General features: G+C 34.9%; 1 protein-coding gene across 1 annotated transcript; it reads left to right on the top strand.

The window, feature by feature from the left end:
• The first annotated feature begins 3,862 nt into the window (after positions 1-3,862).
• LOC126699380 (homeobox-leucine zipper protein ANTHOCYANINLESS 2-like) lies at positions 3,863-10,419 on the top strand. Its single transcript, XM_050397138.1, has 9 exons — positions 3,863-4,763; positions 4,898-5,118; positions 5,225-5,342; positions 5,452-6,138; positions 6,502-6,603; positions 6,677-6,889; positions 8,626-8,800; positions 8,882-9,249; positions 9,546-10,419. The coding sequence occupies exons 1-9, from the start codon at positions 4,581-4,583 to the stop codon at positions 9,939-9,941; spliced, it is 2,463 nt and encodes an 820-aa protein (XP_050253095.1). The 5' UTR covers positions 3,863-4,580; the 3' UTR covers positions 9,942-10,419.
• Positions 10,420-10,565: the final 146 nt, after the last annotated feature.

Here is a 10,565-nt window from a genome sequence, read left to right as displayed (position 1 = left end):
TGGTGTGGGGATTTGCAACAAACCAAAAGAAATCTACCCTTACAAGTTCGCTATCTGAATAGTGGAGATATATGCATTTTTCAAAGATTATTTATATGCAAAGTTAGGAGCAAAATAATGAACACAAGTCAGTCAATTGTTTGATATGCTATCTTTATATGAATTTTCTATTATAGTATGTGTGTGTTGTGCGTGCGTGTGTTTCTATGTACGTTTGCATGCACATGGTAATATACGCGTGTATGGTATGTTCGTTGCAACAAACCAAATGAAATCTACCCTTATAAGAATGGTTATCAGTATCCCAATCCAGATTTTAGGATCTTAAGATTCTAAAATCCTATATTCTTCAAATGTCCTAGATCTCACTAGGATTTTTTCTGAAGTAGGAATTGTGTGGGATCCCTTTATGATCTCATAAATATACTAAACATTCTGTGCAGTGAAGGAAAATTCAAAAAGAAAAAAAAAAATTTGCTTATTTTGGGACACGAAATGGAGCCCAAAGGCCCCAAACTGATAAAAAAAAAAAGAGTAATAAATTGATTAGCCTAGTGCCCCTAGCTTAAATTGAAAAAAAAATGCAAAAAAAAACCCTAAGTCTCACATCACCTTAATGGCTTAACCTAATCAACAAAATCAAAGAGGACAATAGAGAAAAGAGAAGAGACTAGAGACTAAAGAGCGAATGCAAGTATGGTGGCATTACAATGAGAGAGACCATTGACATAGATCATTTTTATCTTTTTTTTTTTTTTTTTTTTTTTTTTTTTTTTTTTTTTAAATTCTGATGTTGATTAGTTGCTTAGTTGCCTAACATAGACGCTACAAACACTCACTGATTATAATTTCTTAATATTAGAAAAATTATTTGATGAATCTTACTATCTTAGTAATTGTTTAATGGAATTGTTGCTTGCTTTGTGTTGTTTATGTGAGACATTATGTATGTTTGTGGTGTTAGAGCTTAGAATTTGGCGTTTTTGAGTTGTAAGTTTTGCACTTTGAACTTTGTTTTTGTAATTTGATACTTTTCCTTTTATTAGTAATTTATAATTTGTGTAAAAAATTACCTTTGTTCAATGTTTCTTTAATATATATTATGAATTATAATTATAGGTATTTTTAAATTTTTTTTTAATCAAAATGTAGCATCTTACGATCCTCATGCAAATCTTATGATCTGATCCCCAAATCTTTTCACTGTTTTTTATGTAAGATCTCAATCATAATAACCTTACTTACAAGTTTTCAATCTAAATAGTGGAGGTATGCATTTTTAAAAATAATTGATATGCAAAGTTAGGAGCAAAATAATGAACAAAAGTCATTCAATTGTTTGATATGTTATTTTTACATGAAATTTCTAATATAGTTTGTGCGCGTGTTGTGTGTCTCTACGTATGTTTGTATGCGCGTGGTAATATTTGCATACGCGTAGTAGGTAATATACACATTTTTTTTTTGAAGAGAATATACACATTTTTAGTATGTTAGTTATATGTTTCCATCTAAAAAGCCATTAGTTATAGATTTTGTCTCCTTTGATCTCAAATCCTAACTTCGCCATTGGTGGTAAACTTATTTTGTTTTAAATTTGTTTTCTATAATGTTTATATGCACGTTATAAGAACACGTGTATAAAAAGCGTCTAGCTATATCTAGTACAAATTTTTGTTCCCTATATTTTTTTTCCCAATTTTTCAATTTGATTCTCAACTTTTTACAATTTGTATTTTGATTTTTATAAGAGTAAGATTGACCTTATCTTAAGTATTTAGAAACTTGTTGAAACAGAAAATAACTTATAAATTCAATCGGATTAAAAAACTTATAAACTAAATTAAAATCTAACATGAAGTTTAGGCCCTTAACGTGTGTGTATGTTTATGTTTATTTATTTATTTTATTTTTTATTTTCAAGAAATTTAGATTCTAATGCGAAGTTCAGGGCCTTCAGGCTATGTCATGGTTATGAACTTTGAGTGTCTTCAAATTTAATATACAATTACTAAGTGTGTGATCAAATTTAGATAGTGTCTTTCTCAAAAAAAAAAAAAAAAAAAAAAAAAGAAGAAAAAAAAAAAAAAAGATAGTGTGTATACCATGTGTTCCTCTACTCAATTAGGCTATGACGTTAAAATTGGTCAATGACTAATGTTAGAAATTAATTAAATATTATCATGCCAAAAGAAGGCACTATGCTTGTAAATATGAGAATCCCGTATTTTTTGCAATAGGATTAACTTTCCATACATTGTTTTATTTTGTCACAAAATTTATTCTTTATAATTAAAATAGCATATGATAATTAATAATCTGATTAATGGTTAATTAATCATATCAAATATATATGTTGGAATATTGACAACTTATTATTATATGATAATCTCATTAATGGTTAATCATTTCAACCGAATGCATCATCTTTTTTTTTTTAAAGCAAACATACCTCAATGATTTGTTAATTATTATTGCTTTTGAGTTTAAAGCATCATAGGTTATTATTTGTACATTTTTTTTGTTAAAATATTTAAGCATGCATAAACCAATTTCATACTTAAGCTTCCACCAATATTTAATTTTCTCCAACAAGTAATATAATATACTACTTAAATAGAAAATGATTTAAGAGATCAAAAAGTAAAAGGCTACCATTACATAAATCCCATTAATTGAAGAAAAAAACACAAAATAAATTAAAGTGTTCCAAATGATAGTTTTAAGTTTGCAATTAGAGTGCTTTTTTAAAAAGATTTTAATAAACCCAATGTTTAATTGAAAACAATTTATAAAAGCTACAAAATTTAACATAAAAAGAAAATACTTTTATTTACATTTTTGTTTAGAGACTCAAATGGGACTAATAATTTTCTTATTAGGGAAGAGAGGACAAAATATTGAGAATCTGAGGAAAATCCGGATTAGTGAAAAAAAAAAAAAAAAAAAAAGAAAAACCAGTGGCGCCATGCAGTGAATCAACAAACCCAAAAGTCACAGGGCAGTGACGAAATTACAATTTGGGCTAGGTTTTTTGACAGTTCATACAGCGTTGTCACAATGTGATTGGTTTTTATGTTGTACAACAAAGTACTTGTCCCCCCAAAGAGACAAAGGGACAACCTAAGTAGAAAAAGAGTAACGCAGCACGCGCGCGTGCAAAGCCAGCGCGCGTGGAACAGTGTTGAAGGGCGGACATTACGAACCCAAAAGTTTCATAAACTTGGTCCCACACAAAAACCTCTCACTCTCTCACTCCTATAAATTTGTGGTATTTTCTTTTTCTTTTCTTCCATCCAAAGAAAGAAAAAGAAAAAGAAAATTTTTTGAGACTGTGAGAGAGATTTTTGGTTTGCAAATGCATTGAGAAGAAAGGTGTTCGTGAATTTTCAGAGAGTGAAAATAAGAGAATTCAGAACTTTTTTTTTTTGTTTGTTTGGGGTTTTTGTTAGTGATTATTTTAAAAAAAAAGCAATAAACAAAAGCTCTCATTGACTCTTGGATTTTCTTTTCTCTCTCTCTCTTTCTCTCTGCTAGTCATTGTAAGTCAGCTCCACATTTATTTATTTTACGTAGTATTTTATTTAGTTTGAAGTTTTGAAAACACAGTTAAAAATTAAAGAAATTCAACAATTTTTTTATGTATTTTATCTCTGTCTTTTTCTCTTCCACAGATCCCACAGAGAGAGAAAGTAAGAGGATCTAAAAAGTCCTTTACTTTCTTGGCTGTAAAACAGGAGGACCCATCTTTTGGCTTATTAACTTGGCTCACTGTCAAATACTCAAATTTATAAAGGTACCCTTTTTCTTGGTAGTGTGTTTGGTTTTGCAACTTTTGTATTTGCCTCCCTGACTCTATTTTATCAGAGAGAGAGAGGGTTAGGGGGGTCAGCTGGGTCTTTTTGTTTGGATATGGTATTATGCCTTTGAAAAGTCATAGATAGTGTGAATGTGAAATAAGTCCTCTTCACCTCTTTTGGTGTTCTTGTCTTCATCTTTCTTTCTCTCTGCCATCTTTTTTAGTCTCCTTTTGGTTTTCTGCTTTCTAGGTCCTTTTCGGTACTGACAAACACTAGGCCAAGAATGATCCATGAAAAGATGGGAACTTGGGGTTTATTTCATATTGGATAGTCTTCCATGGTGTTTCATGTGTTTGCTTGTCTGTGTGTATAAGAGAGAGAGAGAGAGAGAGAGAGAGAGAGAGGTGTGAACTGCGGAATAGATAAAAGGGCTTTTCTTGTCTTGTTGCTCTTTTTTATATCTCTATCCGTAAGAGTGAAACTGATTTTCTGCAGAGAGAGGGATTAAGTCATGCATGGGCGTTGACAAGGAATCAGCTTTCTTTTGTTTCTGTTTTGGTTGAGAGTGTAATTGTCAGTCTCAACTCAATCTAAGGTAAGGTCAAAAATATATAAGATAAAAAAAGAAAAAAAGAAAAAAGAATTATAACCTAAGCATACCCTTGTGAAAGTGATAGTGACTATTTGATAATTACCCTGGAGACGCAAAAATAGTCAGAAAGAGAGAAACGGAGAGCAAAGGCTTTACCTTTTTTTTCTTCTCTTTGATCTATTTCCATTATGATGGGGTTTGGTGGTTTGATCAGTGGTGGTAGTGGTGGTGGAGGGGTTGCAAGAGTTGTGGCTGATATTGCTCCACACAGCTCAAACATGACTAGTGGTGCCTTTGCTCCGCTACCCCTTCTCAGTACTCCACCTATTCCAAGTTCAATGCACAGTTCCTCTACCCTCACTCTCTCCACTGTATGCCTCATCTCTCTCTCTCTCTCTAAACGTTTTTCTTAACGATTCATGGTTTACTTCTGTATTCATATTGATTTTGATTGTGATTTTTTGCGTGGTCTTCTTGGTCTTTATGTGATTGGATTTTTCTGCAGTCAAGGAAAATGGAAGGCCAAGGTGGTGAGATGGCTCTGATTGGGGAAAACTATGATCCTGGTATGGTGGGAAGGTTGAGGGAAGAAGGGTATGAGAGCAGGTCAGGGAGTGATAATGTTGAAGGCTCGGGTGATGACCAGGAGGCCGGCAATGATCAAGGGCCGGCGAAGAAGAAGAAGTACCATAGGCACACTCCCAACCAAATTCAAGAGCTTGAAGGGTATGATTCTTCTTTTGAATGCAGTGCTATTCTAGTACTTAAATCAATATGATTGAAGGATTTGTTATTAGGAGTTTATGTTTTATTTGTTGTTATACTGGTGTAGTTTCTTTAAGGAGTGTCCCCATCCTGATGAGAAGCAAAGATTGGAACTCAGCAGGAAGCTTGGCTTGGAGATCAAGCAAGTCAAATTTTGGTTTCAAAATAGGCGAACCCAAATGAAGGTAAATTGATATATTGGTTTTAACCTGTAGTCTATGTATTCTTTTCTTTTTATCCCAATAGGTTTTGTTTTATGGACATAAGGAAATGATAAATTATAATCTGAATCAGACCCAATTGGAGCGCCATGAAAACATGATTCTTAGACAAGAAAATGATAAGCTTCGGGCCGAGAACACTTTAATGAGGGATGCTATGGCAAACCCAGTGTGCAACAATTGCGGTGGACCGGCCATTCCTGGTCAAATATCATTTGAGGAGCACCAGCTTAGGATTGAGAATGCTCGATTGAAGGATGAATTAAACCGTATATGTGCTTTGGCAAACAAGTTCTTGGGCAGGCCTCTCTCATCCTTAGCCACTTCCATCCCTCTCCCAAGCTCAACCTCCGGTTTGGAACTCGGGGTAGGAAGAAATGGGATTGGTGGTTTAAGCTCTATGGGCGCACCTTTACCAATGGGACTTGATCTGGGAGATGGGATTATGGGCGCTTCAGCTATGCCTCTAATTAAGCCTTCCATGAGCTTCATGGGCAATGAAATACCAACGGACAGGTCGATGTTTATGGATCTTGCTTTGACAGCTATGGATGAATTAATTAAGATGGCCCAGGCAGATAGCTCCCTTTGGATCAAAAGTTTGGATGGAGGGAAGGAAACGCTGAATCAAGAGGAGTATGTAAGGGCATTTTCTCCTTGTATTGGCACAAAACCCGTGGGTTTTGTAACTGAGACTACAAGGGATACTGGTATGGTAATCATGAACAGCTTGGCTCTTGTGGAGACATTGATGGACGAGGTATGCTGTCTAAAACCATTTGTGCCTTTGTGAAGTTCTAAGTGATTTTATTGTAAATGTTTTTTTGCTAAATGAGTATGATCTTTCGTGGTGGTTTTTTCATTTTTGTATAGTTTGGGATAGAACTGTTTTCTTTGCTTCAGCACATTGTTGTTCCTAAACTTTATTTACATTGTATCTCCTAGATATTTGATATCATTTCTGAATAGATTAAAGCACCTTTGTTTGTTTGTGTTTTTTTAGTAGTGTTGCTTATAGCTGCAATTTTCTCTTCATCTTATTCACCATTGAACTTAGAAATCATGCTACACTTGGAAGTTTTAGTGTCTAAATGGTGATTTTATTTGCCTTTCTTTGAAATAGGGTCGATGGAAAGAAATGTTTCCATGCATAATTGCTAGAGCTTCCACCATTGATTTGATATCAAATGGCATAGCTGGAACCAAAAATGGTGCTCTACAAGTGGTATGTTTCTCAGCTATTCCTTTTTCCTTTCTAAGGCTGCTGAATTAGAGCTCATTAAGATCTTACTTTGTAGATGCATGCTGAGCTGCAAGTTCTTTCACCATTTGTCTCTGTCCGTCAATTGAAGTTCCTCCGGTACTGCAAGCAGCAGGCGGAGGGTGTGTGGGCTGTGGTTGATGTTTCTATTGACATTAGCATAGAAAGCACCAACATGCACCCATTTGTGAACTGTAGAAGGCTTCCTTCTGGATGTGTTGTGCAAGATATGCCTAATGGTTACTCAAAGGTAATTGTGAATGTGGATTTTTTATTTGTTATTTAAATGTTTACATGCAATCTCTCTCTCACTCTTTAATTTCTTTCCTGATGTTTATTGTGCTATTCTGTGTTGGTGTATTATCCCTTGGGCATATTTAAGGAGGTTGTTGTAATAACTGCATTTTTTAGGTTTAGTTGACACTCCATCAAGGTGAAATTATGGGCACTTGGACTCCCAGTCCCAAACCACCTTGACTTGTGCTTCCAAGAATTTATGTTGTTTTTTATTACTCACCAAAGTTGCCCTATATTTGGTGGGATTTCTCTTTATGATATATAATAGGGCTTTACCTAAGAATCTGAACCTTTTATTAGTATTTTACTGAAGAAGATGCTTCCTCAGTATGATTATTTTATCCCATTCGAACTTCAATGCTGAGATTGCTTATTGTCTGTACTTAATTAGTCTACTGCTACTCTTAGAGATGAGCAAATCAAGGGCACTAATCAATGTTTAATATAAGTGTAAGCCTCATATACTATCCTTGCTTATTGAATATATTACATTTAATAATCTATCTCAGCAGGTAACATTGGAACTTTCAAGCTTTGATGTATAAACAATATATTTGATGCTTCTATTCCTATCTCTTGCTCTCTTTTTGTGTTATGTTTTATCTCCACGAGACTATATGACCTGGATCCAGTCCTATATTGTAGTATATTGAAACACATGCAGTGCGATAAAGGCTCTCGTTATCTTAATAAAATTGTAGCTTCTCTTTTAACAATTAATAAAATTCCACAAAACCTTATTGTCAAGCTTTAAGAATTCCTATTTTTTGTATCATCTAGGAAGTACTCTGTCCTTATCTTGCTGATATTGATTTTTGACTTTGTTCTTCATCCTTTTCTATGGACCTCTATATGCAATATTAATTTATGATAGCTTTGGATTTCATGTCAACTCTTCTCTAGGTCGTATTATCTTTACTCTAATTGCATTTTAATATCTTTCTTTCCTTTTCCCCTTCCTCTTTCTCTTCCTCTCACGTGGCAGCATTCTATTTTTTAGTTTTTTTTTTTTTTTTTTTTTTTTTTTTTTGCATGTAGTATAATGCTAAGGGGCTGTTTGGTAAATTCCAGAGAAGGAGGTTTTTATAGAATTTTTAAATGCCGTACTATCTTGTCTTCAAACTTTAATTTTAGCTTATCACCACTTGATGCGATGAAAAATATGTCCAGTGAATAGAATATGCTGATGGTTTGTAACATAAAGTCTTGTGTTGGTTGTACCTTTCCCCTAGTTTAAGCATCATAATGGCTGTAAATGCTTACCTTCACCATCCTAATTCCTAGCCTTCTTCCTAAATACCTTCTTGTGTATACACACACACACAAACTTTTCTTTGGATAAGAGTTTAACTGTGTAAGAAAATTTCACCGAAGCTAACGGAAGAGAGAATTTTCACAAGTGTTATAATAATACATTCATGAAAACAAATGGAGCATAAAAGGATGAAACCTTTCGTCGATAGTTATTTTGGGAACTATTTTCTGTTGAGATTGGTGTAGTCTTTAGAGAATAGAATGGTGGAAAAGAATATATGTGACTGACTCTGATTAGCCTATTAAGGATCCATAGCTGACCCCAATTTTATAGACTAAGGTTTGGGTTGTTGTTGCATAGGTGTAGTTTGTAGACCTTACGTTTGATTTCTAAGTAAGTGGGTTCTGATAGATACTTGGTGCATGCAAATGCAGGTTACATGGATAGAACATTCAGAATATAATGAGAGTGGTATCCATGAACTATACCAGCCATTTATTAGGGCTGGCATGGGCTTTGGTGCACAAAGGTGGGTTGCTACCCTCCAAAGGCAGTCTGAGTTCTTGGCAATCCTCATGTCATCAACCTTCCCCCTTGAAGATCACACAAGTATCTCTTCACTGCCTGATCATTTTTTCACTTGGATATATTTTGTAAATTTTCACATTCTGATACACCATTTTTTTGTAGCACTTAGTCCAGCCGGAAAGAGGAGCATGTTGAAGTTGGCGCAGCGCATGACTGACAAATTCTGTTCTGGTGTTTGTGCTTCAACTACTCACAAGTGGGACAATCTCCGTCTTGGAAATGTGGGTGAAAATGTTAGGGTTATGACCAGGAGGAATTTGGATGACCCTGGTGAGCCTCATGGTATTGTGGTGAGTGCTGCAACTTCGGTTTGGATGCCTGTATCACAGCAGGGACTGTTTGATTTCTTGCGAGATGACCGATCGAGGAGTCAGTGGGACATTTTATGCGTTGGCAGGCCAATACAGGAGATGATTCATATTGCCAAAGGCCAGAAACAAGGCAACTGTGTTTCTCTCCTTCGTGGAAATGTGAGTAATCATTTTCTATATGCACAGCATAGCATACCTTGGTAGTTTTTGAACTCCACCATGTTAAAATTGTGATTGAATGATTAAATTCACCGGTTCCTAATAACTTAAGCTTTTAAGGAAATTGGTAATTTATTATGGTATCAGAGCAAATAGTCCCAAGTGTTAAAATAATGCCTAAATGATTAAATTAATCATTATCTAACATGTTCAGTTTTTGCGAGAATTGGTAATTTATCCCACCATTTTTTGCTTTTTTTTCCCCGACTTATCTATGTATTTGTTTGACTTGACAGTCCACTAATGAGAACGAGAGCAACATGCTGATATTGCAAGAGACATGGACAGATGCATCAGGCTCAGTAGTTGTTTATGCACCAGTAGATGCGCCATCGATAAATGTGGTGATGGGTGGTGGGGATTCTACCTATGTGGCTCTCCTACCATCAGGGTTTTCTATTCTGCCTGATGATCAATCCTTCTTTGGTGGGCCTCAAATTTGCAATGGAACTGTGATAAAAGAAGACAATAATGGCAGTGATGGAAGCGGTGGATGTCTACTTACTGTTGGATTTCAAATCTTAATTAATAGCCAGCCAGCTGCGAAACTAACCGTGGAGTCAGTAGAGACTGTTAACAATCTCATCTCCTGCACTATTCAGAAGATCAAAGCTGCCCTTAAAATACCATAGTTGTGATGATGGGCAACTATGTGTTTAGCTTAGTTTACCCTTTGTTTTAAGAAATGAACAAAAAAGATATGAAAGAATTATAGGAGATAGAGTGGATAGAGTAAAGGAGGAGCTTGAGGTTAAAATTCTCCTAAGGGTTTCGAGTCAAGAACGAACCGCGTGCTGGGAATTTTTGCTTGATCATGGTAGCAACATGACTTGTGGTCGGTCTTCTTATAGGGGTCTCTTTCAAATTCATCAGTTTGGAACTGGAGGTTCGGGTATTGACTCTGTGGACCAGCGAGGTTGGCTCAAACTCTCTTTGTCAAGTGTGTATTAATTATTAAACCTATAGAGGTAAACAAGATAGACGTGGGAGGAAGTATGCCTTAAGTGTTTTTGTTTCACTTTATTCTAAATTGTAGGGTGTGTTTTCTCAACTTATATATTTGGTTCAAAAAGTTTGAGCTCTATAATACCAACTTGTTCGTTTTGGCTAGCGTCTACTGTCTCCTCTCCTCTTTCCCTATATCTCTCATTCCAAGCACAGGGCTAGTGTCAGTTTGCCTAAACTCTAGGTACATCAAAACCTTTACACCATACAAACAAGTCAAAATAAAATAAACCAATGAAAAATAGCTAAAA

The sequence above is a fragment of the Quercus robur genome, chromosome 9, assembly GCF_932294415.1.
Source record: "Quercus robur chromosome 9, dhQueRobu3.1, whole genome shotgun sequence".
In the NCBI taxonomy this organism is placed as follows: Eukaryota; Viridiplantae; Streptophyta; class Magnoliopsida; order Fagales; family Fagaceae; genus Quercus; species Quercus robur.
The sequence above is the reverse complement of the archived record's forward strand: the minus strand, read 5'-3'. Positions and strand labels throughout refer to the sequence as shown.

What these genes read in the sequence shown, in the direction of transcription:
- LOC126699380 (XM_050397138.1), top strand. Translation starts at nt 4,581, where the DNA reads ATGATGGGGTTTGGTGGTTTGATCAGTGGTGGTAGTGGTGGTGGAGGG. An exon ending in TGGAGACATTGATGGACGAG is followed by an intron (nt 6,139 to 6,501) that starts GTATGCTGTCTA and finishes TCTTTGAAATAG; the next exon opens with GGTCGATGGAAAGAAATGTT. An exon ending in TGCCTAATGGTTACTCAAAG is followed by an intron (nt 6,890 to 8,625) that starts GTAATTGTGAAT and finishes ATGCAAATGCAG; the next exon opens with GTTACATGGATAGAACATTC.